At 46.5% G+C, this 27975-nt stretch overlaps 1 protein-coding gene across 3 annotated transcripts; it reads left to right on the top strand.

Annotated features, from left to right (window-relative positions):
- Nucleotides 1–27975, top strand: RNF185 (ring finger protein 185). 3 transcript variants are annotated; one of them, XM_065904303.1, is made up of 7 exons: nt 1–91; nt 12651–12873; nt 15623–15641; nt 17908–18020; nt 19531–19585; nt 23538–23655; nt 25554–27975. In XM_065904303.1, the coding sequence occupies exons 2-7, from the start codon at nt 12698–12700 to the stop codon at nt 25649–25651; spliced, it is 579 nt and encodes a 192-aa protein (XP_065760375.1). In that variant the 5' UTR covers nt 1–91; nt 12651–12697; the 3' UTR covers nt 25652–27975. The 3 variants fall into 3 exon arrangements, with proteins under 3 accessions (XP_065760375.1, XP_065760376.1, XP_065760377.1); XM_065904304.1 differs by lacking the exon at nt 1–91 and adding an exon at nt 96–165; XM_065904305.1 differs by lacking the exon at nt 1–91 and adding an exon at nt 11364–11435.

Raw genomic sequence — 27975 nt, 5'->3', positions numbered from 1 at the left:
CCGGAAGTTCATCGGAAAGCGGCGGCTCTGCGTCAGCTGACCAGAGTCCGCGTAGGAGGGCTCCGAGGTCCGGCCGGACAGACGGACCCAGGTAAGAGACTGGCTGAGGGACCGACGGGCTGACAGGCTGGGGCGGCCTTTGCGGCGTTAACTGAGCAGAGGCAGGTACATAAGGGGTTAGGGGGTCAACTCGGGGCAGTCCAGGTTGAGGGACGGGGACCGGTTGCCGCCCTCACTGGGCGCACGGACTTCGACACTTGAGCCCAGGAGCGCAGAGACTTCAAGCCCGACTCTTGCCCAGGCCCTCCTTCCCAGAAGGGAGTTCAGGATTATGTTGTGGTCTTTTGTCCACTGATTACAGTTTGGGGAAACTGAAGGCTTAGTAGAGAGAAGGCTCCCACAAACTCCCCTCTCCAGTCAGGAACTCACTCTTGACTCCCAGTCGAGGCCGTTTCTCATGTGGGGGGTGCTTTTAATGAGTTTGCCCCCAGTGGAGAAGCCGAGGCCGGGAAGCGGGCTGAATAGAGTTGGGCTTGGAAGAGACCAGAGCTGGAGACTTCGCCGCCAACAGCCAGTTGTGCTTTCTGCGCCAAGTCCCTTCCCCGTACCAGGCCTGTTTCCTCGTTTGTAAAATAGGGCAGTGTTTCTCTAAGTACGGTTCTCACAGCCTATGCTTTGAAATACCGTGTGGTGCATACTTCACGGTTCCGGACTCAAATAAGAGCTCTGATTTAGAATCTGAGTCGGAACCAGGGAAACTGCATTTTGAACATACTCCTTGGGGATCCTTTGCACACCCATGTTTGAAGCCCACTAATGGTAAGTGCTTTCTTGCTGTGGGTTCTAGATATCCATTCTTTGCTTTGAGCAACTGGAACTCCTTTAGTGTCTTTGGAAGTGGGCGGGGTGATGTTTAGCCCAGAAAAGAGAGCAATGGAAGGGAACTGTCATCAAAAGCATTGTTACAGTGAAGAGAGCTTCCACTTCATCTTTGCTGTTGAAAGAGGCAGAAACTAGGACCAATAGGTGGATTCTACAGGAAGACAAGATTTTAATAAAAGAACTTAAGGCTGGTCACAGGGGACCGGCAATGGAATGGATTGCCTCCAGAGGTGGTGTACTCTTGTCGAAGGAGTTTTTAGATGAAAGTCCTTTTCAACTTTAAAGTGTCTAATTCTAAGTAGTTATTTTGAGTCTTCTCTGGTGCTGACTTCTTTTTTTTTTTCTGCCCTCTTTTCTTAACATCTACGTTCCCCCAGCCTACATCTCCTAAAAGTGAGGCCAGTGGATCTGAATTTATGTAATCTCTTCTTTGTTCTGTGTACCATTCTTTTCAAGGACTTTGGAATGGCCCATCTGATCAGGGCCATTAATGTTTGTTGAATGAATAACTAAGAAAGGTCCCCACTCCCTCAGTTTGGAGCTTATTGTCTTAGCACAACTTGGAAATCAATCTGAAGACTTTGTGATTGATGAGGAAAAGCCAGTAAACTCTTTGGACTCAGTTGAGGAGCCTGTGTTTGAAAGACTCCCTTGAGGTTGTTCAAGCCAGCCTCCCCCCAGCCCCAGGACATAAATCCCTCTTCTTCTCTCTAGCAGTGTGTTGTTATAGATGATGTGTCTACTGGGAGAATTTTTGCAATCTCTTGGCTAACTTCAGCATTTAAAACCAGTTCTTTGATGGACTTGACTTGCCAGTGCATCCTCACCCGTAATCTGCAGATAATGCTTCTAGCATTACTCTTAGTACTCTTCTTAGTAGATACTCTTCTTAGTATCTTTCATTTTCTAATTAAACGTTAAAGCTGCTTATTTTGTGATTTACAAAATTCCAAGCAGATCACTTTTTAAAAACCAGTTAGAATGCTTAGGTTGCCCTATGGAACAGAGGTTCCTTATTATGACCCAATCCTGCTGACATGCCTTTGCCAAAAAAGATTGGATTTGAGCCAGGACTTCCTGCTTATGTTTATTCTTCCTCCCTTTTTTGTGTTTCCTAGAATTTTTTTTTTAAGTTGTGAAGTGCTTATTCAGATGTTATCCAGGCGCTGAGTAAAATGGTTTTAATTTGGTGGTGTCTTTAAAACTTTTCAATCTGATGTTTTCCTTTTAAAAAAGTAACTTAATCAGCATTTCCATAGTGTGTTCTTCAGGCCACTAGTCTGAAGAGAAGCCTCTGAAAAAAGTATTCTGTGATTAAAGTAAGTTTGGAAAAAGCTACGTATGATTATCCCTTCTTAGAGCTTCTCAGTGTGTAGGATCTTGTCAAAGGCACTGAGACGTCAATAAGAAACGTGCCTAACCTTGTTTAATCTAGTGTTGCCAAACTTAATTGATGTGAAGCACCTTTTTTTTTTTTTTTGAGTAATTGAAGCACACTGGCAAATTCAGACCCAGAGCGGGAGTCTGCAGTCTGGGGCCCAGATCTGACCCCACTGCCTGTTTTTGTGTGGCCTGTGAGCTGGGAATGGTTTTTTACATTTTTTTAATGGTGTAGATTACATCCAAAGAGGAAGAATATTTTGTGATATGTAAAAATTATAAGAAAATCAAATCTAAGTTTCTACAAATAAAGCTTTATTGGAACACAGCCACCTCCGTTAATTTACATACTGTTTTTGGCAGCAGAGTTGAGTAATTGCCCCCAAAACCACAAGATCTGCTAAATCTAAAGCATTTACTATATAGTGCTTTTCAGAAAAACGTGCCAACCGCTGACCTGCTCCATGTACTTTTTTTCTTTTTCTTTTGAAATGATTTTAGACTTCCAAAAATAATACATAAACTTCAAGTGTACTCTTAACCCAACTGTCCGTAATGTTAACATTTACATAACCATAAAAAATTACCTAATAAATTTAGCATAAATACAGTACTACTAACTAATCTATGGATTTTATTCAAGTTTGCTGTTTGTTTCACTAATATCCTTTTTCTGTTCCAGAATCCAATCCAGTTTCCCACATTGCATTTAGTATCAAGTCTTAGTCTCTTCAATCTGAAACAGTTACTCAGTCTTTTTTGGCTTTCATGAATGTAAACTTTTTTTAAAAAGATAACTTGATTTATTTATTCATTTATTTTTGGCTGTTCTGGGTCTTTATTGATGTGTGGACTTTTCTCTAGTTGCAGAGAGTGGGGGCTACTCTCCAGGTGTGGTGTGTGGGCTGCTTCTTGTGCTGGCTTCTCTTGTTGCAAAGCACTGGCTCTAGGCATTCAGGCTGGAGTAGTTGGGGCAAGTGGTTTTAGTATTGCAGCTTATGGACTCTAGAGCACAGGCTCAATAGCTGTGGTGCACAGGTTTAATTACTTCTTGGCATCTGTGATCTTCCTGGATCAGTGCAGTGCCTCCTGCATTGGCAAGTAGATTCTTTACCACTGAGGCAACAGGGAAGCCTGACTGTAAACTCTTGAAGAAAACGGGCCAATTATTTTGTAGATGTCTCTCAATTTTTTTTGGGGGGGGGTGGGATAAGATTCATATATCCTGAAATTCATCACTTTAATGTGTGAATGTTCACAAAACTATGCAGCCTTTACCACTGTTTGAATTCCAGAGTATTTTCATCACCCCAAGAGGAATCCCTGTGCATGTTAGCAGTTTCTCCCTATTCTTCCCTCTTCCCGTCTCCTGACAGCCACTAATCTGGAATCATGTAGCATGTGGCCTTTTGTTTCTGGCTTCTTTGATTAAGCATAATGTTTTAGAGTTCATCCATGTCATAGCATGCGTCAGTACTGCATTCCTTTTATGGCTGAGTAATATTCCACTGCGTGGATATACTGTGTTTTGTTAGTTGCCAGTTGATTGACATTTGTTTCTGCCTTTTAGTTGTTATGACATGCTGCTCTGAACATTCATGTGCAAAGCTTTGTTTGAACATATTTTGAATTCTTTTAGATGTGTATACCTAGGAGTGGAATTGCTAGGTCATATGGCAACTCTGTTTTTTAACTTTTTGAGGACCTGCCTAACTGCTTTCTACAGCACCTCACCATTTTATATTTTCATTACCAATATATGAGAATTCCATTTTGTTCACACTCTGTTCAACACTTGTTATTGTCCTTTATTATTTTATTATTTTTTTTCACCCTAGTGGGTGTGATGTGGCATCTCATTGTAGTTTTATTTGCATTTCCCATTTCCCTAAGGCTTGATTATATCAAATAACTTTTCACGTGCATATTGGACATCCTTGTATCTTCTTTGGAGAAATGTCTGTTCAGACCCTTAGTCTTTTGTAATTGAGTTACTTGTCATCATGTACAATTTTGCATGTAAATATTCAGAGTTTGCAGATCCCTTCAAACCCCTTGAAGTAATTCAGAGTGAGCTGAACTGCAAAATCTGAGGCAATACCAGTAACTCCCTGATCTGAGCGCAGTTGTATTTGGACATGTTGAAGGGGCTTCCCCAAAGGCTTAGCGGTGAAGAATTCTGCCAATGCAGCAGATGTGGGTTCCAGCTCTGGGTTGGGAAGATCTCCTGGAGGAGAAAATGACAACCCACTTCAGTATTCTTGCCTGAAAAATCCCGTGGACAGAGTAGCCTGATGGGCTACAGTTCATGGGGTTGCCAGAGAGTCAGGCACAACTGAGTGACTGAGCATGAAGTTCAGAGTAAGTTGCTGTTTGAAACTGCTGACCAGTCAGAGCTTGGTTCAGCCCCAACTGCTGCTGACTGTGCAGAGCTGGGATGGCCACGTCCAGTGAAAGGGGTACTGCAGCCTCACCCCAGGCATGATAAGAGCACTAGGAGATGCTGTCATTCGGGAGCTACTCTTGTGTTTGTCTGGTCACAGGCAGAGACTTGAGGAGTCAGAGGTAGTTGGCAACGTTGGGACTGGTGATGGCCTTGGGCCGCTGCTCCCGGTGGCAGAGCTACCAGTGCCCTCATGCATCTCTTGACTCCAAAATAGTCAACTCTTATGAGACTGTCTGGAAAACATACACACACCAGTAATTCTTTTTTGTTCTTTTAATTAAAAAAAAAATTTTAATGTCCATTTTTTAAGCCTTTATTGAAAATTTGTTACAGTATTGCTTCTGTTTTATGTTTTGGCTTTTTTTAATTTTTTGGTCAAAGACATGTGGGATCTTAGCTCCCCAACCAGTGATCAAGCCTGCACCCCCTACATTGGAAGGTGGAGCCTTAATCTCTGGACCGCCAGGGAAATCCCCACACCAGTAATTCTGATTGTGAAAGTAATTTGTGCTCATACTAGACATTTTGCAGAATACAGAAACTACCAGACAGTTTTCCGCAGCAGCTGAACCATTTTACATTCCAACAAAAGTGCCCAAGGGTTTAAATTTTTCCACTTCCTCACCAACTCTTGTGATCTTTTTTTTTTAGATAGTAGCCATCCTAATGGGTATGAGATGGCATGTCACAGTTTTAATTTGCATCTCCCACATAATTAGTGATGTTGAGCATCTTCTCGTATTGTTATTGGCCATTTGTATATGTTCTTTGAGGAAATGTCTTTTGAAGTCCTCTGCCCATTTTTGGATTAGATTGTTCATTTTTTTGCTGTTGAGTTTTAAGAGTTCTCTATATATTCAGTATATTGATCCCTCAGATACATGACTGGCAGATATTTTCTCCCACTCTGTAAGTTGCTTTCTTACTCTGTTGATAGTGTTTTTTGGTGGTTTTTTTTTGTTTTTTTTTTTCCTTTGGCCTTATGGCTTGTGGGATCTCTGTTCCTTGGCCAGGGATTGAACCCAGGCCACAGCAGTGAAAGTGCCAAATCCTAACCACTAGACAGGGAACTCCCCTGATCTGTCGTATACACGCTTTCCTGATGGTCCTCCTGGGGACCTTAGGAGAAGTGGGATCATTGTTTTTGTGATGTATATGCCGACGTTATTAAAACTCTTAGAAAGTTTTCTTGTTAACTAGTTAAATCTTGTCAACCTTATTCATTTTCTTCATAATCTATCTTTAGAGTTTTTCAGAGGTCCTCAGTTTCAGATAAAATTGTAGAATCTGAACTGAATAAGAATTCACTGGCCACGTGAAAACAAAAACAGAACTCTGACTTTGAAAAAAGTTTTTGGATGACAAAGGAGGGACAAACACAATCACCCCATTTGCAGGTGAGGACCCTGGCCTAGTTGAGAGGTCCAGCTGAGAGCATCAGACTAGGCCCTCTGGCTCTAGATTGTTCCTCTCACTGTATTATACTAGAAATTCCCCATGCTTAACTAGGACCTGTCCACTCTGAAGATCTTTCTTTGATACAGTGTTTTATCCAGTTATATTGGTTTGAACTGAAATTGTCAAATTTCCTTTGTTTATTGACGTATATTTAATTGAATATGTACTGTGTGTCAGGTACTGTGCATGTGACTCTAGGAGGTGTTTAACTAGAGTGAGCAAGACAGTTCAGTGAATAATTGATCCTGTGTGTGAGTAGTGTTATCTCTGACACTGATCGGTACTAATCTGGGGAAACCTGAACTCTTTATGGTCCCATGTCCATAATCTTTTTTTTTTCTTTCATTTGTTGAAGAGTTTTGGACAATGCTTAAGAAAAAAATTACTCTAAAACAGTTATGTAACATTTCCAGTTCTGAAAAACATCACTGAATAATGTCTTGTGCTTTTAGGACACTGATTTTCTACAGCTTTAGTTGGCTACATTGACTCATCTTGATTTGTACAGTTCAGAGTACTCCTGAGCATCAGATCCATCAACCCACACACATTTATGAGGTGCTCTTGAGGTGTCTAGCCCTGTGCTGAGTAAGGCACTTAGAATCTGGGTCTGGACTTGAAAGGACACACAAATGAATCACCGAGGTACTTAATTAGGCACATTGGCTTGGGAGTTGAAAACTTTGACCGGCTCTGTGACCGTGGGCAAATGACCTAACTACTCTGTGCCTCAATCTAACATCCCAGGGGATGCTATATATATGGTAGGGAGTGTTTACCTTGAAGGCAGGTTGTAAAGATTAAATGAGACAGTTCATGTAAAGGGCTGAGCACAGTGTCAGCTGATGGTACTCATAGTGACAATAGATTTAACAGTGGCCTCCTGATTGTAACATTGCTGGGGGAAATCTGATCTTGCCCAGGTAAAAAATTGTGTCCTGTTCTGGATTTCTTCATACACAGTTCTGCTGTCTCACCTACAATGCCTTCAAGGAACAATGCTCATTCAGAAAGGGAAGTTTTGACTCATTCATTCAGCAAATTAATCAAATAAATACCTGCTGACTGCATAGCTCCATGGGGAGTGTGAAGAAGCAGTTACACCTTCAGTGTGCTCTGTGAAACCTAACAGTGGACGGGGATTAACTCTGCTGGCCCTCATTGTTTTCTCTCTTTAATCCCTGTGAGCTAGCTGCGGGACCAAAACTCCACTTAGACGCCAAAATTTTAGAGCCTGGTTTCTGTGTGTTCTGAGTTCAATCAGCTTACTCAGATTTCCTCCCACTCTAACCTTCTGTGAGTGTGATGTCGACATTCTTAGAATGCGGGTCCCCTCTCTGCCTGTGTGTCCAGCAGCAGCCTGATGAACCGTGAAGACAGGCTGGGGCTCACCACTGTTCCTGACAGAAGACTTCTGTGTGAACACATATCTGCCCACAGAAACAAGACCTCTGCTGGATCACCTCTCACATCCCGCTAGTTATTTATCATCCAAATCTGTAACCTTCTTAGTTAGAGCCGACGTTTCCAGATGCCTCTGTACACTCTGGTCAAGGAATTCTTAGGGTTAAAGGGGCAGAGAAGGAAGATTATGCATTCCTGCAGTTTTCTCTAGGACCTAAGAACTGAGCACAAGATTACTGCAAAGAGATTTCTTCATGAGCTCACGTTCTGGTGGTTCCTTCGGGGATATGCAGCTCTCGCTTTCTCTCTTCTGCTTCATTCCTGTGAGGTAAGCCAGGCCAGCTCTGGGAAGGTCATAGAAGTGAGGCTGCTTGGTCAGTCAACTCCAGCTGCCAGGCTTGGCGTTCCCAAGGGATCGTGGAGTATTACAAACCTGCCTTAGTCCCAGCATTATGTGTGGTGCCTTGGACATCTCAGATTTAGAGATGTTTTTCAGAGCAAGGTGTGAACTTGTTCTTTAAATGATCAGCTTTGTCATGGATGGTCCAGGTGCTGGCTGCTCTGAGATCTCAGCAGACTTGTCCCTGCCTCCCCGCACCCCGTGAGTTGACCTGACCTCTCCGTGGTCCCTGTGGACTGTAGCTGGGGATTGGGCATTCTGAAGGACAAGCCTTGAGGTTATCATCTCTCCAAACTGCTTTCTGGTAGAGTTCTCTTATTTGAGAGCTGATTTTCCAGAACTCTTCATCAGAATCATCTGGAGTGGACTTTGGGCCCACTTACTTAAAATACACGTTCTTGGAACTTACCTGATAGTCCGTAGCTAAGACTCCTTGCTCCCAGTGCAGGGGACCCGGGTTCAGTCCCTGGTCAGGGAATTAGATTCCACATGCTGCAACTAAAGATCTTACAATGAAGATCAAAGATCCCACCATCCAGTTCCAGGTCCTGTTTAAATCACTGAGGGAGTCTAGGAACCAGATCTCTGGGAGGGTGCCTTGTTTAGGATAAACAGGCAAGTTTGATGGAGCTCTTTGTTAAGGATTCTTACAGTTAACTCCTTTTCTAGACTCCAGGGACTCAGCATGGTCTTGCTCTTCTTTATGACTCTGTCACCCCAAGTGGTAGCAATGGGCCTCGATTATAGCTGGAGTAGAGATCCTTTGGTCTCAGGCATAGATGGATGAAGGGTGAGTTTGCTTTCCAATCACTGCAGAGAACAAAAAAGTTAGAGGAATGCATTTGAGGAAAAGCAAAGACCAGATGTTTAATTTTGTAAAGCTGCATGTTAAAGGGGCAACAGGTAAGAGTGGAAAGATTGCTGATGTGTTGGAAAGTCTGAATTGGGCACGGAATTAACATTTGCAGTGGCCTGACCTTGGGCAGGTCCTCTGACATCTCTGGTCTGATGTCCTCTGTAAAGTGGAGTGAGAGTCAGAAGTGGTAGTAGATGTGAATGTGCTTTGAAAACAGGAAAGTGCGTTCAGATCAGGAGTGAAGAACGGTAGGGGTAGGGACAAGGGCACATAACTGATGACTGCAGGGCTTCTCTGTGGTCAGGTCCAAATCGAGGCCCTGTGGGGACCAGGCCAGCTTTCAGCAGGATGGCAGCTTGCAGATGCCCGGGGTCTACTTCCTCTCCACTCTGTCCAGTTCCTGAGCTGACTGGGCCCTCTTTGTCTAGACCAGTGTCCCAGAGGCTCTGTCCACATCGTGTCTGCAGGTGCTTAGTGAACGGCCCCAGGGAAGGCAGCTCATCTCTGCCCCGCTGGCCTGGTGTGGTGAGGCTCCTGTGCCTGAGGGAAGGCAGGAGATGGGGAGAGGAGGCTCTGGGGATGGGGCCAGGAGTACGCTGCAGAGAGAGCTTATGTGAGCAGCTGGCTGGGAGTTGACTGAAACCAGTCATGTGTGTCTGCACCCACCCACTCAGCAAATATTTGAGTGCCTACTGGGATAAAGCTCTAGAGCTTAGGTAGGGACCACGTGATCAGTCTGCTAAGAATTAGAATGAAAGTGATAGTCTACCTAGAGTCGGGACCTGCCGGCCTGTCCCAGTGCCTTGCCTGCTGCAGGACTGCTATTCCCTGCAAACTCTGAGGTGACCTGTCACTGTCCCCTGGCCATTCCTACCCTGACACCTGCCATGACCCCGATTGTCCCCTTAGGCCTCTGTAGGAAATGTGCTGTGTGGAGCCTTATAGGGCCAGTGAGTGGAGAGGGCAGTGAGCCAGGGTCAGTGGATGTACATGCATCTCCCCGTAGCAGCAGCCCCCTCCTACATTGGTGGCTTCTCCAGGTTACTGTGTTATCTCATACGGCCACCTAAGCAGCCTGTAGGAGGTGTGACATTTTCATTTTTTGGTGAGATATTCAAGCCATCAAGGCACTTACTCAGGGCTACACGGCTGGTCAGTGTGGAGCCAGGACTTCAGCTCAGAACTCTCAGGTTTGGGAACTGAAACATCAGGGGAAAAGTTCTTTAAGTGTATTGTTATTGTCTGACTTTAGAATACAGGTAAAAATGTCAGTATTATAAACAGGGAAGACCTCTGACCCCCACCTGCAAAGTTCCCCAGCCCTCCTAATCCCAGAAATCACTGTTGATAGTTTATAGTGTAGACATTTTCTTTGTGAATGTGTGGATGTATACTCATCAATATAATTTATTTCTTCTCACCTAAATAAACTCATACACGTATTCTTCTGCAGCCTGACCTCTTTGGAAAGTACCTTTTATTATGGAAAATTTTCAGGCACACATAAATAAACTAATGCGATGAATCTGCATCCATCATCCAGCTCCAACAACCATCAACTTCCTCGTTCTTGTTTCATCTTTTCTCTCCACTTTCACTTTTTCCCCTCGAGTACTTTAAAGCAGGTCCCAAACATTTTATCATTCCTTCATAAAGACTTAATCATACATATCTAGCAGGTGAAAAAATTTTAAATATGCCATTGTCATAACCAATAAAATTAACAAGGATTCTTTAATATAGACTAATGCCCAGGCTAAGTTGGTTTTTGTCATCCATCTCACAGATGTCTTTATACAGGTGGTTTGTGTGAGTCTGGCTCCAGTGAGACCCGCATGCTGCCAGTGGTTGGTTTGTCTCAAGTCTCAGTTTATAACTCCATGCTGTTTATTTTTTGGAGAACTTAGGTTACTTGCCCTGTAGAAACCCCCACATTCTGAATTTGCTGGTTGCAGCTCCCTGGAGTTGTTTAGCACGTGGATCTGTGCCCCCTGTTTTCTGTAAGTCGTCACTTGCTTTACAGACTTGACTGGAGTCTGTGTTCTCAGGCGAGGACGCTTTGTTGTTGGTGCTCTGTGCTTCCTGTTGCGTCACATCGGGCGACTGTCATTAAGATCCAACGGTGAACCTGACTGACAGTTGTCTTTCCGTATCTGTACACGTGGTCCTTAATTTAAAAATAATTTTTTGTTAGGAAACACACGTGTCAGGGTACTTGAGTTGGAATGACAAAGAAAGGCCATAATGGGGCCCTCACAAACAGGCTCCATGCTGTGAAGAAGACAGCAGAAGTGTGGAGAGGAGGAAGCCCTGGACCACGGGGAAGGGCCTGGAGCTGAGGCCAGCACGGCGCTGTGCTGCTGGCAGCCAGCTGCTCTTCTGGGACATTATGCACAATGATGTAACTGAGTGAAAAAGTGGTGGTGAGCTGTCTACCTCTCCCTGCTCAGTCGCTGAGCTGCTGTCGTGGTGCGGGGTGCTCATGGACGCAGAGTTCCAAGTCCGTGGTGTGTAGGAAGGCTCTGGGCCTGAAAAGACTGTGGCTTTTTGGCGCTTATCTCCTGGTACCCTGGAAGCTGAAATCAGGGAGGTCTTCTGTTGCTCCATCGGTGAGTCCCAGACTAGTGGTGGGCCTACCTGCACTGGAGAGAGCGAGTGAGCTGGCCTGGAGCAGCAGCCTCAGAACGGGAGGGGCACCTGGAGACCAGGGAGTCCAGTGCCTCAGTTTACAGATGAGGAAACCGTGGCCCAGAGAGGGGGTGGGGTTTCAACATCACCTAGCGAGTGGTCTTGGAACCACTATAAGCAAGCTGGAGGCTCATCCGTGACCAGCATCCAAGCCTCTGATTCTCTGACTGGTAGCCAGCTAGCATTTCCCCCTTGGAATTTCTGACGTGACAGATTCTTACTCAGCACCCAGAATTTCTGAGTATCCTCTGGTGGTGTTCTCGTGCTTGTTCTTGTTCAACTCCTGGTGGATCTTTGACCTGGAGGTGGTCGTGAACGGTGGTCTGTTTCTCCCCGTGTGGTGCCCAGCTTGGTCTGTGGTGGTGCAGTGGTGGTGTGAATACAGATTGTCAGGAGTCCCAGCCTCAGCTCCACATCCATTAGTCAGCCGAGAGGTCTCATGCTGCAGTTTCCTGAGGGATAAAAGCTTTTCCTTCATTACATTTATATTTATTTTTTTCTTATGGTAGGTGATACTGATTTTCTATTTTCAGCATGGATATAAGTCTTCTCTTTATTGAAAGTTGGTAGATTTAAACAAAATAAGGTAGATAGGATTCCAGCCTAGCTGAAGGGAAAATGCAAAAGATGGCAGTGTGGAAAATGTTGGACCAGATGACTTTTTTGGTCCTTGCCAGTTTCCTAACCTTTCACGGTTCCAGGGTTTTCTTTGTATTCTGGTGTGTGCTGTTCACAATCCTTTGGCCTGAGCAGACTCACCCACCACCATAGAGGCCGTCCAGAGTTAAGAGGACTGCCTGTGAACTTTCAGTCTGATTGCGCATGTATTTATCACTTGGGCAATTACCCGGGAGAATGGAAAGACACTGAGACAGACTTCTGGTTCCAGCGGAGGCCGTCTTCAATTTGTGCACTGTTATTTACATGGTCCATTCTGGGCTACATTCACGGAAAGTTTCTGAGTCATTTTTCTCTGGCTAACACCCCACGACTGGCACCCTCTGCTGCTTCTAGGAAGTCTCAGGGGTTCGGTCATAATCTGAACTTTCAGACGTGAGAGAAGATGGGGGTGTTGGTGTGGAGGGGGCCACAGGGAGTGGACTGCACAAATGGGCAATCATGTCTCTGCCTTTTAGGGTTGCCCTGGGGAAAATCGTCACTCGGAGCTTGCTGACAGCCAAGGATGGCAAGCAAGGGGCCCTCGGCCTCTGCGTCCCCTGAAAACTCCAGTGCAGGGGGGCCCAGCGGCAGCAGCAATGGCGCTGGTGAGAGCGGAGGCCAGGACAGCACTTTCGAGTGCAACATCTGCCTGGACACAGCCAAGGACGCCGTCATCAGCCTGTGCGGCCACCTCTTCTGGTCAGGACCCCTTCCGTTCTTCTGGGAACACGTGCCAAGTTTAAAAAGCTTGTGGCCCTGGACAGCTTTGCAGCATTTTGGGTCCTGATATACTCGGGCCCAAAGGCAGGAGACCTGGGTTCTCATCCCCGCCGTGCTGCGGATAAACTGAGTGACCTTGGGCAGGTTCTGTCCCCGCCCTGGGCTCCCGTCCCCGTCGCTACAGTGACAGTGCGCTCCATGCCCACTTGCCGCCCTGAGCCAAGAGGGGTTTAATGAGCACTGCTCCATGCCCACTTGCTACCCTGAGCCAAGAGGGGTTTAATGAGCACTGCTCCATGCCCACTTGCCGCCCTGAGCCAAGAGGGGTTACAGCACAGTGGCCCTGAGCAAGGACCTTGCCCTGAACCCTGACTCTGCCACTTTCCTCCTGAGCGACCGTGGGCAAGGCGCTTCCCCACACAGTGCTTCATTTTATAGGATTGTTTCGGAGCATTCAGTGACTTAGAAGAGCGCGTGGTGAATGTTATGTTTTGGCTGTGATCCTAATGTTTGTTACCATATTTTATATATATCACAATGAAGTGGCAGAGTCAGTGTCCATTTCAGCCTGGGTGCTCACAGAAGCCCCTCCTGGCTCTGAGAATCTGGGTGAATGTCAAGATTTTATTGATTTATTGTTTTCCTCTTGCTTTTGATCTGGACCCTGAGGGGCAAATTGGGGCAACTAGAGGGATGAGAGTGCCAGCCAGGTAAGGTGCAGAGCGTGCCCCCTGAGGCAGGCAGTTACGTGGTCGGGTTCATGTGAGACCTGAAGCTGCTGTGTGGGCCAGGGGAGTATTAGAAGCGAGATGTTAGAGGAGAGTTGGGCCAATTGTCAGACTTAGATTTGACTGAGCAGAACATGGAGCTGTTGGATATTTTTGAGCAGAGGAGTGGTGTGAAGAAAGGGTCATTTAAATAATGTGTCAGTAAATTTAAATTGGCAGCAGGGAAAAGGATAAATTTATTAGTGATTTTTTTTTTTAGGAGGCTTTTGCTCTGATTATTAAGTTTTATGCAAAAACTGTTTGTCATCAGCCCTCTCTTAGAAATGGAAGATATTCTAGTTTTGTGACTGAGGTATCATAAAACCAAGATTTGAAAAAAATTAAGAATTCGGTCAGGGTACTGTTGGAAAGAACAGATTCAAAAGTGAAACAGATGCTTCCAACCCGAGTGGTTTGTCCCCAAGCAAATCTGCTGTCCTTGCTCTGTACCCCCTTCCTTGTCTGTGAAACAGAAACGGTTGCAGTCCCTCTAAGGTCAGTGTGACGACTGCTGAGTGACACGGATACAGGAAGAGTCATTCAGCCACAGCCCGGCACACAGTGCTTGTTTATTGCCTGGGAGTGACCATTATCATTGTTAGAATCCAGAATTTTTCCTGGAGAGGCAGCCCGTCTTCTCCCCTGCAGCCTGTGAAGGAAGCTGCCACTGGAGAGCTGCCACAGTTTGGGGTGCCCTCTGCTCTGTTGGGAATGGAGTTGCAGGCTTAATGCTGGAGTCAAGTCCAGGGAGGTTGTGTGTTTGGGTTGTGAGGCTGAAGTGTTGTTCAGTAATTGGGAAGGGAATTATCCTCTGAGTCCAGAGAAGATAGGTTATGTCTGCGTTTTCTACTGTTCTAGCACCTGGTAGGCATGCAGTAAATATTCGTTAGCTGAGTGGATGAATGAATGAAGAGAGAAAGAATAAGTCTGGAGGTAGAGTAACTTTTCCTTCAATTCTGTAAATGTCTTTTGCACCCCGCGCTGGGCAGTAGAGGGACAGGAAGCTGGAAGCCAGAAGACTTCTGTTTTGTTTATTTTTGCTGAATCTCCGTTGCTGAGCAGGTTTTTCTCTCATTGCACATGGCAGGCTGTAGGATGCTCAGGCTTCAGCAGTTGTGGGGCATGAGCTTAGTTGCTCTGTGGCACGTGGGATCTTCCCAGATCAGGGATTGAACCCATGTCTCCTGCATTGGCAGGAGGATTCTTTACCACTGAGCCAGGGAAGCCCAGACTTCTGTTTTAGTCCTGGTGCCACAGGCAAGTGGTTTCATGTTTCAGAGTTTGGTTTCTTCGTTTGTACAATGAGAAATCAGGCAGCAGTCTCTCCCTAAGCTGGAGGTGGACCTTTCTGCCAAGCAGTGTCCCAGTCTTTCCATTATTTCAAGATGTCTTTACAGTGCACTTGAACTTTTAAACTGCTTCCTGCCTGCAGTGCTCTCAGGGCTGAGGATAGCCTGAAGATTTTGTTAAACTGGGTCTAGATCCCACCTTCCTTGTGAGCCTGAGGAGGCTGTGAACCCACTGAAGTTGAGTCTAAAATAGGACATGTGTGCATGTGCATGTGTGTGAGGATGCCCCGATGAATTTCCCTGCACAGAGGATCTTTAGCTTTTTTTGGTTTCCTTCAGAGGTCGTAACTTCCCGAAGATCAATTTGTAGAGAAGCTGGGTTTGGGATGGTCTGGAACCTGGGGATCTTCATAAGTACTGGGACTCCGAAGATAGAGACTAGGATCTTGTCTCCATTGCTTCCCTTGCTCTGTGGCTTTAGCTCAGTCTTCCTAGTTTCTGATATCAGCAATCCCCACAGACCCTCAGTGGGTTGCAGTGCTCCACAGTTCAATCCTTTTGCCCCTTTTTCTGCTCCCACGTTACCCAGTATTTCTGTTAACGAAATCATTTTTTTACCTTTCCCCCTTTCTCTTTCTCCTTGATGAATGGTTGCCCTGGGGACTCTTGCAGTTGGCCGTGTTTGCATCAGGTAAGATGCATTTCATTTTACTTTGTCTTTCATCAGCTGTGGTTGCACAAGACACCCCTGGTCTCAGGAGACTGCTGTCAGCAGCTGCAATCTCCCCTGCTTGTGGGCTCATTTGCCTGCATTCCCCCCCAACCCTGTGTATACACCTGCCTGCTGACAGCTACTTGATGAAACAGGAGGTCAGTGGCGTCCCAGGTGGGATGCTCCTGACTTTGCTGCCAGTGGCCTTTGTGGCTTTGGCAAGCTGCTCCTCTCGGTCTCACTCCCCCATGTGTAACTCAGGTTGGATGTGATAGTATGTTAGATTTTATTGTTGAGATAGTGCTTCTATAAAAAGTACCTCCCATCATATCAACAATATTTCTAGCCTTAAAGACCTTGAAAATACTAGGAAGGGGAGAACTCTTTTGGTATCAATGGAGAGCTTCTATGAGAGGGAAGAAGTCTGTTTTCCCGGCATCTGATTATTATGAAAACCAGTTAGTAAGTCTTCTCCAAGACCCAGGCGCCTGCTTGGTGGGACAGAGCGGGGCCTGGCTGGCTGTGAATAATCTCTGCTGGCTGACAGTCTCCATGGTTGTTGGCAGTCAAGCCCTGTACTCGTAGGTGGCTTGGGAATGTAGGGGGAGGTTAGAAGTTCCAGACCACTGGAGCCTCCGAATCTGAATGGGAGAAGCAGAGGAGGCAAGAGGGCTTTCCACTGCATTTCCGACTGTGCATTCTGACCCCAGGGGAACCGGGTAGAGCACGTCTGTTCTAAATCGATAGCACACAGCACACTTTCATGCTTTTGACACTAAAATAAAGGCAATAGGATATAAAGTCATCAGATGCTACGTTCTCCTTGCCCTGAAGTACTAGATTCACATTTATGTGATAAACTACATATCACTGTGTCTAAAGGTACCATTTATGCTTTAAGATAAATATTGAGTGTGTGTGTATGTGTGTGTGTATATACATACAGAGAGAGATTATAAATATTTAATGTCTACAAAGACACTAATGTAATGTATTTTTATTTTAATTTTGTTTTTGAGAAAATTAAACAAAATTATTTTAATACGACCAGGGAAAGGACCTAGAAAACTCAAAACGGGATTGTTGTTTTTAATTTTTAAAGAAGTTGTAGAATGCAAAAATTAATGAAAGTGCATTAAAAAGCACTAAGCAAATTTAGATAATAAGAAAAATCTATCCTTAGCACATAGTAAATAACCAGAAAATGGTCAATTTATGTCTAGATACTGATGACTAAGGTACATAGTTGTTGAGGAAATGCTGTAAAAACAAGAAACAGAAAAATATAACTGTCAGGATCATACAATTGATCTGTTAGGGGAGGTGGAGATTTAGAGTTTGTTATATTGGGACTTCCTGGGGTCCAACGGTTAAGACTCTCTGCTCCCAGTGCAGGGGGTGGGGGTTCAACCCCTGGTCGGGAAACAGATCCCACATAACACAGGGCATGGCCAAAAAGAAAAATAAAGTTTGTTATACTTAGGTGTACGTGCTCAGTTATGTCTGATTCTTTGCAACTCCGTGGACTATATATAGCCCGCCAGGCTCCTCTGTCTATGGAATTTCCCAGGCAAGAATACTGGAGTGGGTTGCCTTTTTCTTCTTGGAGGATCTTCCCCACCCAGGGATTGAACCTACATCTCCTGCTTGGTAGGTGGATTCTTTACCACTGTGACACCTGTGGCTCAGACGGTAAAGCGTCTGTCTACAATGCGGGAGACCCGGGTTCAATCCCTGGGTTGGGAAGATCCCCTGGAGAAGGAAATGGCAACCCACTCCAGTACTATTGCCTGGAAAATCCCATGGACGGAGGAGCCTGGTAGGCTACAGTCCATGGGGTCGCAAAGAGTCGGACACGACTGAGCGACTTCACTTTCACTTTGCACTTTCTATGACACCTGGAAACCCTTGTTACATCTACAATCTAACCTGAGACTAGATCTGTCAGACCTCTTGACACAGCTCCAGGCCTGCAGTTTCTTCCTGCTGGGAAGCCCCTTGAGAGAATGAGCATTAAAAAGCCTGTTTAATTATGATGGCATTTAAAGGTAGTTTTGATTGTACCACTAGTAAATATTTATCAAGTGCCAGGTGCAAGATGAGAGACTTGGGTTCTTTGAGATGTTCCTTGCTGGTGCTCATGTTTCCAGTGTGGGGCCTCTGGTCCCTGTAGCCTCCCTGCTGGCTCTGACGGACCACCCTGGTGGGCTTGTTCCCTTCATGCACTTTTCTCTCCTGCTTGCAGTGGTTGGAGACGAGACCTAACAGACAGGTGTGTCCAGTTTGCAAAGCTGGCATCAGCCGCGACAAGGTCATTCCACTCTATGGCAGGGGCAGCACTGGGCAGCAGGACCCCAGGTGAGTTCATGGGGCCCCTCTTACTGCTCCCCGTGGACGCAAACTTACTTCCATTCAGCATCCCTCACCCCTACCCTTTAGTAGGTGCTTAGAGACCCTCAGTTTCCAGGCGCTTGGGATCCAGATGGGAGTCAGCCAGTAGGGGAGCGGAGCCAAGCAGGTTGCCACTTGCTGGGCTGTAACACAGACGTGCCCCGAGCTCCTGCTCGTGGGCAGACCGTGTGCTGGGCAGCATGCGGACTCCACCACTGCAGGTGTGCAGAGTGCTGTGAGGGAGCCTGGGAAGCAGGGTGTCCAGCGGGAGGATCTGCGGGGAGGGCGGTGGGTGTAGCAGTGATGTAGAGAGTCAGCGGGAGGGAACAGGGTTGGGAGACTTTCTGGTGTCTGAGATTTCTGGAGCTGGAGGCATGAGCAGGTCTGGCATGCTATAGACACAAGTACTGAGAGCCTGCATGGTGTGGTGCATGCACGCGCACACACACACACTCTCTCCCTGCAGCTCCTCCCCCACACACTCTCTCTTCTCCCTGCATCTCCCCCCACCACCCCCCCACACACACTCTCTCTCTTCCTGCATCACGCACACACAGACACACACACAGACTCTCTCTCTCTCTCTCTTCCCCCCAAACTTTCTGCAGCGTCTCTCAGCCTTCCACCCCACTCCAGCATACCCTGTACACATTGTACACATTGGTCTTCCCTTAAGGGACACACTTACCCTTTCACCTTCATGAGCCATTGTATTTATTGTCCCTTTGCTCTTTCTTCCCTGTCAGTCCTGCTCAACTCCTCTCTCCTCCTCTAAATTCTCCATCTTTAATGAGCAGCCGTAAAGTCGCCTCCTCCTTGAAGCCGCCTTTCCTCCCCACTTTAGTTGCTTGCACCCTGCTCCATTTAGTTGGCACCTCCATTAAAGAAGCCCCTTCTACACGGTAGTGTGATTGGCTGTAGCCCCCTTTCATCCACAAGCATCTCAGAAGTAGGGTCTGTCATAGCCTACTGCCTGATGGGTAATAAGCCCTCAGTCCAGTATTTGTAGGGTGTGTGATGGAAGGGGCCAGGACCCAGAGGCAAAAGAACAGTGTAAAGTACTTGCCCAAGGGTAGTGGGAGGTAAAGCTGAAGGTGATGGGGCGGAACAGAGAGACCCTGAATCTCAGCCCTCTCTGCGGATAGGCCGTCTTCTGTTCCAGTTTGGATTTTGGGTTTTTGACACGGTCACCCACTGGCAGTCATAACCAGTCTGGGTCCAGCTCTCTATTAGAGGAGTAAGCCAAGAGCAATCTGATGGGCCTCTTGTAGCAAGTGGGTTTTCTCTCTGGTTTTCTGTACACTAGGGAAAGGCAGTTGCAGGTGGCACAGAGTTGACAGTTGGTCTTACTCGGCATTGGTTCATGTGCAGGGCATGAGAAGGGGCCCTGGCCTTGACCTTATTGGGGAAGGGCTCCCCGACTCAGGAAACAGAAAAAGCATTTCCTAATGGACTGACTTTATACCTTTTCTTTCAGAGAGAAGACCCCTCCCCGTCCTCAAGGGCAGAGGCCAGAGCCAGAGAACAGAGGGGTAAGGAAAATTCTAGAACAAACCTTGAAATGAGCCCCTGGCTTTAGAAGTTTCCCTCTTGGCCCTACACTTTTTCTCCTTGATTACAAAAGTAAAGGAAAATTTGCAAAATACAGGAACGAAAAGAGGGGAGGAAATAACTTATAATCACACCATCCAGAGATAACCACTGGAAACATTTTGGTCTGTTTTCTTTTCTATTTTTATATAATTATCTGTGTACACAAACTTTATAGATTTATTTGTGTGTGTGTATCTTTTACAGATAGATCTGTTTGTATACATGTGTTTTTATTTTTATGGCATTTGGCTCCTGTTTTGTAACCTTCTTTTAAATTTTTTTTTTTAATTAAAAAATTTATTTTTAAAAATATTTCTTTTTAAAATTTTATTTAATGCCTTCTGTATGCTGGGCATTAGTCTAGGCACTGGTGATATACATAGTGAACATACTAAAGATCCCTGTGTCTATGGAGTTCATAGGCATCCCTGGGAGATATTTCAGGTTCAGTTCCAGACTGCCACAGTAAAGTGAGTATCACAGTAAAGCAAGTCACACACAATTTTTTTGGTGTTCCCAATGTGTATAAAAGTTATGTTTACACTATAGTCTCTTAAATGTATAATAAGTAGACATAATTTTTAGACAGTAAATTAAATTATGGCCCAAAAAAAGTATGTACTTCAATTAAGAAATACTCTATTGCTAAGAAATGCTATTATCTGAATCTTCAGCAGGTCTTAGTAGTAACACCAAAGATCACTGATCATAGATCACCATAACAAGTATAATAATGAACAAGTTTGGAATACTGCGAGAATTAGCAAAACATGATAAATCGAACAAATGATGTTGGAAAAATGGTGCCTATAGACAGACTTTATGCAGGGGTGGCATAACCTTCCGTTTGTAAAAACACAGTGTCTATGAAGCCCAGTAGAGCAAGGCTCAATACAGTGAGGAATACCCTCAGAGGGAGGAGTTTGTGATGATGTGTCTTGAGATTTTGCATCAGTAATATTTTACTTAATTGGCCGTTTAAGTGTTCAGATGGACTTAACGTAATTTATTTAATCCTTTGGATTGAATGGATATCTAACTGCTTCCTTTTCTTTTTTATATTTAAAAAATACTCTGATGAATTTTTTTTTGCCACACTGCACAGCCAGCTTGTAGGATCTTAGTTCCCCAACCAGGGATTGAACCCAGGCCCTCGGCAGTGAAAACACCGAGTCCTAACTACTGGACCACCAGAGAATTCCCCCTTTGATGAATTTATAAATTTTTTGCAGGTTCATGATTACTGGGATAAATTCTTAGAAGTAGAGTTACTGGATTAAAAAGTTTGCACGTTTAAATTTGCACAAAACAAGTATATTTCATTTCCCCATCTTCTCTCCATCTGTGTGCTTGTGTATGTATATTTTTATGTAACCATTGGCATTCTGCTTTCTTTTTCAAGAAAATTTTTTTTAATTTTAAATTTTTTATTTTGTATTGGGGTATAGCTGATTACCAATGCTAAAATTTAATTTTGACAATATTTTCCATGATGTTCTTAGTGTCCTCTTTATTAGTTTTAATAATAATAAAAAATACTTATTTCATTGAATTTTGAGGCATTATAATTTGGTTTTTTTCATTGAAGGACCTTTTAGTTGCTTTCAGATTGAGGATCTTAATAACAGCAGTGAACACTTGACAGATGATTATTATATGTAAAGAACTTTATGTTAAGGCTTTATATGTATGATCTTTTTTTTTTTTTTGTATGATCTTACTTAAACCTCACATCAACCCACTGAACAAAAGAGGAGACTGAGGCTTGTGAAGTGGCTTGTCCAGGGCCACACAAACAAAGCTGAAACCTAGACCAGGCTTGTATTGAGGCCGTGGCTCTTGACTCCCAGATGACCCCATGTTAACTGTCCCAGGCTTTGGTTCCCAGCTCCTAACACAGTCATCCGAGGCCCCAGGAAGGCGGAGGCCCTGGCTGTGAAAACTGCGATGCACCTCTGACGTCGACCAGCGTCCACTCACAGCTGCCAGGCAGGCTTTGCCTGCTCTGCCCCGGGAGCGTAAGCCCACTACATGCGAGGACTTGTGGGGTTACACAGGTGTTGCTGGAAGTGGGGCTGGAGGGTTAGTTCTTGGGCTGGCCCTGGATGAGGTGGTGGTTCCTGATGAAACTGTTGCACCTTTCTGGGTAAGGCTGCCCTGATCCTGGGAGCCCTCAGACTCCACCAGGCTGACTCTGAGTTGGAGGCTTTTCTGTACCAAGGAGATGGAAACCAGTTGTTTTCCTTCCCTGTACATTTGCCCTCTTATCAAAATCAGCTGTTAGGCTTTATCGGTAGTGCTGCCCAGCAGGAAGTTCAGAGCAGGTGCCAGGCCACACTCAGTAGGGGTGGGGCGGCCACTTCCATGACCTTCGAAAGACTCACAGTGCAGGCCAGTCAGCTTTTTGTGGAGAGCAGTTAGCCCAGCAATTTTTCTTACTAAAATTATTTTAAAATCATTTGTTCTAAGGATCTACCCACAGATGCAGAGGAGGAGAGTTTTTTTAAGATGTGCACAATAATTAAGAACATGGTGGGGGAAGGGGGGTCCACGTGGTTAAGACTCTGCACTTCCGTTACAGGGGGCTTGGGATCAATCCCTGGTCGGAAACTAAGATCCCAAATGCTGCTCAGTGCTGCCAAAAAAATAAAATTAAAAGAAAAACAATATGCTTTGGGACTTCGCTGGGGGTTCAGTGGCTAAAACTCTGAGCTCGCAAGGCAGGGGGCCCAGGTTCCATCCCTAGTCAGGGAGCTGGACCCCATATGCCACAACTGGCGCAGACCTGGTGCAGCCAAATGTTAAAAAAGGAAAAAAAGAGCCTGGATTTTCAGACCGTAGTGATCTAGTTTCAGCTCTAAACTCTACCCCTTACCAGCTGTGTGACCTTGGTCAAGTTATTTCACCTCTGAGCCTTGGTTTGTTCCTCTGTGAATGTGGGTGATGCTGATGTAAGAATTAAATGTGATTTAAGTATCCCAGTGCTTCACTTGGTGCCCAGCACAAACCTGGCACTTAGAAAACAGGAGTTAACCTATTTACAGTATTGCAGTTCCTGCTGAATCTTTTTATGTGAAAGATGATGCCGTGTAGAACACATTATAGAGAAAAAAACTGAGGATGATACCAGACTGCAGACAGTGATCATTGCAGGGAGGAGTTAGGAAGTGGAGGGTGAACAAGGAGACCTCTGACTTTCTATGTCATTTATTCCTATAATATGTGAATTTCTCATAGCAGGCATATATTACTTTTGTAATCAGGAGAAAAAGTGTTTTGAAGTCTTAAAATTCTCTGTGACAATATTAAAAGAAAAATTTGAGGGAAAATACTTAGCCATATCTTTTCCACCTGTGTACATATTGTCTTATACTTGTGATCATGGTGTGCAAACAGTTTTATCTGATAGCTTGTCACAAGAGTCTTTCTATGTTCTGCATAGTCATTGTACCGTTCTTTGGGAGGAGGTATGGAAATTGTGATCATGGTCTCCATTGTTGGCTAATTATGGTTCCACTTTCTTTTGCTGTTACAGATAGTGTGTAGCTTGTTCTGTGTTCCTTTGTAATTGGACATAGGGGTTAGTGCCACTTTGGCTGTTATAAAGCATGAAAAGTTTTACTGGCTACTGTGGGACTCTGGGAAAGAAGCCCTGGAGCTCTGAGAACCCTCACATGCATCAGCAGAGAGTTCTACTTTGGACCAGAGCCAGTCCTTTCTGGCGTTCGCAGCTCCTTGGCTGGGCCACCTGGAAGGGCAGAGGGGCAGAGCTCCTCTGCCTTGAGATTGAGAAGGGAGGAAAAGAGGGTGGGAGGTGCCACTTTATGTAAGGTGACATGTGACAGGTATGGGAGAAACCTGCTGGTCCTAAATTGCGTCTCTTCCACACAGGGATTCCAAGGGTTTGGATTTGGAGATGGTGGCTTCCAGATGTCTTTTGGAATTGGGGCCTTTCCCTTTGGCATATTTGCCACAGCCTTTAACATAAATGATGGGCGGCCTCCTCCAGGTAAGACCCTGTTCTCTTGGTAATTTTGCTTGCAGACTGCTTGGAATTGTGCAGTATGTATGTTACTACATGGATAATCAGGCTTTTCAAAATGTGCTAAACTCTTTTCAAATTACTGGTAATCCTGGTCATGACATTGCACACTTACCAAGCGTTAGGCACATTCAGAGTGCTTTCCATCATAAACTCGGGGGTCCTCACGATGAGCCTGTGGGACAGGGATGCAATCAGCTCCATTTTACAAATCAGAAAACACTCAGTAGTTTCCCAAGATATATCCCATGCCCCTAAGATGAAAAGGGATAAATCGTACCAGCTGAGTAGAAGCATCGTCCTGGGCACATACCCCTCACCTTTGACCATTGGGGGCAGGGAGGGCAAGGAGACTGCTTGGAGTCAGGGCCTTTTGATTCTAGCATCTGGCCAGTTTCCCACAGGACACATGTGGGGCTGGTCCTAAATCCCACCCTTTGTTCCTTTGGGAACTCTGCCGGGGTCTGCCACCTGCTTCTGCCTTTGTCCCTTCAGCCAGCTTGAGTGCCCGCTCGTTCAGTGTGGGGCAGGGTGGTGAGGTAGATGCCCTGGGCTCTGTTACAGTCTGATGCCGGGCCTGGATCCTGACCGGAGCTGCCGAGGGCCGCTGAGCACTGTTTGTGCTCACCGGGGCCTCAAGTGTGCTGGGCACAGTGCATGGTTCCGGACCAGGAGCTCATGCTCTCAGGACAGTAGCCTCTCCTGAGCTGTCCGTTCTTCTCTTGCCTCCACGCTGGTGCTTGGCACGTGGCAGACAATCAACGAGTCTTTGTGGCCTGCCTGACTCCACCAGAGCGCCTCACTGGGGAGGAGCTCGGCACCATGCAATCTGGGGACTGCCCTTCCTGACTTCATCCACCCCAGAAGTTTCTCCTATCCTCATCTGCTGTTTCAGCAGAGGAAAGAGATCCCAAAGTGCCGGGTGTGCTCTGCTCCACAGGAGCCGGTCAGGGTGCTGGGAAGGAGCAGGCACTTGCCTGGGAGCATGTTTCCATCCAGCCTGGCCCAACCTCGCCTGGGGTTTCCCAGGTGCGCAGAGTTCACAGCCAGGCTGACCCCAGATCACCTCATCCCCCTGCCCCAGTCACAGACGGTTTTCCCTGTTGGGTTGAGTACATTTTGCCCATCTGGGGTGGAGATTCTCCTAACTCCTTGCCCCACAGGCAGGAGGAGGAGCTCTGCATAGTAGCTTTTCTCAGAGCAGAGAGGAGTGGAGACCCAGGTTCTCAGCCCATTTCTGCCTTGAGTTTGCCGTGCACTAAGGGAGACAGGTCGTCTTGTCTGTCTGGGCTCTAGTTCTTGCCTCTGGAAAAGGAATACACCCCACACAGGGCTCCCTGAAACCCCTCCTGACTCACCAGTGCCAGGACCCGGAGACCCCATGACTCGGGAGGTGGTGTGCAGAGGCTGAGAGCACAGCTGCAGGGTCTCCACCAGCTCATGGACCTCAAGATGTTGGGAAGGTCCCCTCATACCTGTGCTTCAGTTCTTCTTACACAAAATGGGATAAAAGTACCCATTAGGCTGTAGTGTGTATACTAAACAGCACACATAAGATACTTAACAGATAGTAGCTTTTCTTTTCTTTTTTTCCTCTAAGACTTTGCTATTTTATGTGTACCTGCAGGCAGAAACCCTCTTAGGATAAACTGGAGACTTTTATCCTCATTATTACATGAGTCTACATTTTAAAAATAATCTTAATTTTGTTTTGTCTGATATTATTTGGGGTGGGAAGTATTTTTAGTGTAGCAGGATTCTGTTGTAAAGAGACGAAGGTTGATGCTCTGGACTTCTGACCCCAGCGGGCAGTGTGTACAGCTGCAGCCTTCTCACAGCCTCTCTCCTCCCTCGTGTCCCTCCAGCTGTCCCGGGAACGCCCCAGTACGTGGACGAGCAGTTCCTCTCACGCCTCTTCCTGTTTGTGGCCCTGGTGATCATGTTCTGGCTATTGATTGCCTAATGCTGGGCTCCCAGCCCACATCCATGGCAGGGCCTCTGGACCGGTGACACGCCACCCCCACTCTTGATGTTTGACTTCCTGGCTAATCCCGACCCCTGGAATCAGTGGGGTTAGCGACACATCACGGAGTCTTGCTTCTCCATCAGAGCTTTTGGGACTCAAGACAGCCGTTGAGGACTCTGGAGTCTGGCCACTGCTGTAAACACCCTGCTGTAACCTCAGGCCTTGGCATCAAGCTGGTCTCTCACTGGTTACACCATGAAATTCTGTTCCAGCCAGCTCAGCAGGTCCTGACTCCACACAGGGAAGAAGCAGGAGAACTGTCCAGTTTCACCCGAAGTTAGCATTACAAAGACAAAGGGATGAACCTAATGTGGAAACTTTCTTCCATCTCTTTAAATACCCCTTGGTGAGTGGCCTCTGGAGTCGGTGGGACTCCTCGAACAGAGAGGTTCTGCTGCCGCATCCCAGTGCTGTTCTGTCCTGTTTCCTCCTCTTCCTCCTCAGCAGAGATGCATGAAATTGCTGTTCTGTTAAGATCCTAATTGCAGCAGCTGGAGCTGGGTTGATTCATGAACTCACCAGAGACCCAAAGATTTATTGCCTCTGGGCCTTGTTCAATGTCTTTGGCTCCAGAGTGGGCTGAGTGACCTCCTGATTTCCTGACAGCGATTACCCGCAGAGACATGTGGTTGCCCATCACCTTATCCTCCAGAACTATGCACATCTGCCTCCTGTCCGGGGGCACCAACTCAGGTGATTGCCGAGTCTGGGACCGACTGCATCTTAGGAGAGACCTGCTGTGGGTCTGAGGTGGGGTTCCGAGCTTGGATGCAGAGAGGACTGAACAAGCAGCCATCACATCCCAAAGGCCTCAGAGGCTCTGAGTGCATCCTCTCCCAGACCCCCCAGAGGATACTGGGAGGCTGTGTTGAGTCATCCCAGCAGCATGTTGAAGACCACTCTTCTCAGACCAGATTGTCCTTAATGAAGAGGCAGGGACGGGGAGACCAGCATGTGACTCTGATTTTGGTATGGCTCCAAGACCTTCCCTGTGTGTGCTAAACCCAGGGGAGCACGTGACTCCAGAGCAGGCAGCCCCTGGTGTTTTGTAGAGCTGGGCGCAGAGACCAGGAGCCTCAGCATGATGAGAGGATGTGGTCTTCCTATGGAAAGCTTCCCCTGGAAATGTCCAGGGAAGCCATTCCTCCCCAGCCCTTGATCTGATTTTCAGTCTCACAAGCTTCTTCCTCTGAATCTGATTGAGGAAGTGAGGTGCCGGCAGCAGGCCAGTTCAGCGGGTGGGATGGTTCTCGCTCTGCCGGCCTGGCCTCTTCCTAGAAATCTAGTCTGGTACAGGAGAGACCCTCAGGGTGGGGGAAGGTGGATTTACTCTGGGGCTCTCTGTCCCTTCACTGGTCCACACTGCTCCTGGGTTTGCCTCAGTTGTGAGCCCCACCTGGTGTGTGTTCCGATACTGCTCTGCACGGCGTGTGGTAACCAAGACCTGGAGGAGGATGAGGGGAGCCCTCTGCCCTCTCCACTGCAGCCCCCTTCTGCCCCCCGCACCTCTCAGTGCCAGAGCTCAGTGTTCAAGCCGACAAAACACAAGTATTGAATAGGTGGTTCACTTACCGAACCCATTTGGTAGGAATAAGCCACCTGCTTTACAGCGTGCCTGGTGGATTTTAAACATTCTCTGGGCGCCCACGGAAGAGTGCCCTTTTTATCACCTCTGGAAATCCCCAAAGTGTGAGGGCCCCTGAAGTTTCTCAGTGTGATGGTCCCACCTAGTGATGGGCAAGGGGACTTCGGTTGGATGGATCCAACAGAAATGGGTCTGCAGAAGAAAGGTTAAAGAAAGAAGGATTGCAGGTAGGAAGACAAATAATTTGGACCCTTCAACGAAGTGTAGTGAGCCCAGGAGAGCTCCACCAGCAAAGGCACCCCAGGAACCTGTTAGCAAAGCCAGGTTGGCCCTGTGCTAATCTTGAACCTTGCAGGTCCCCACTCACCCTCTGCCAGGAGCTGGGGCAGGAGAGCCGACTTGGGACTGCTGGCCCAGCCCCGACAGGGAGCCCCCTTCCCATCACTCCCCTGCAGGCTCACCATGTTGCCTCTCTGCCGAGGCAGTTTTCCTTTCTTTTGTGTGTGTTTCTATGTTCTTGGTCCCCAGCCCCTCCTGCCACCTTTGTGGATCAAGACCAGGTCCCAACCACAGTCAGAAAACAACACCGTGTACAGTGGCACATCTTGACCAGTCACTAATTTTCACTGTTGTGAAAGTGATTTGATTTAGAATTAAACAAATGGTTTTACATAAC

The sequence above is a fragment of the Muntiacus reevesi genome, chromosome 13 (assembly GCF_963930625.1).
Source record: "Muntiacus reevesi chromosome 13, mMunRee1.1, whole genome shotgun sequence".
In the NCBI taxonomy this organism is placed as follows: domain Eukaryota; kingdom Metazoa; phylum Chordata; class Mammalia; order Artiodactyla; family Cervidae; genus Muntiacus; species Muntiacus reevesi.
Note: the sequence above shows the minus strand (reverse complement) of the source record. Positions and strands in the feature narration are given on the sequence as shown.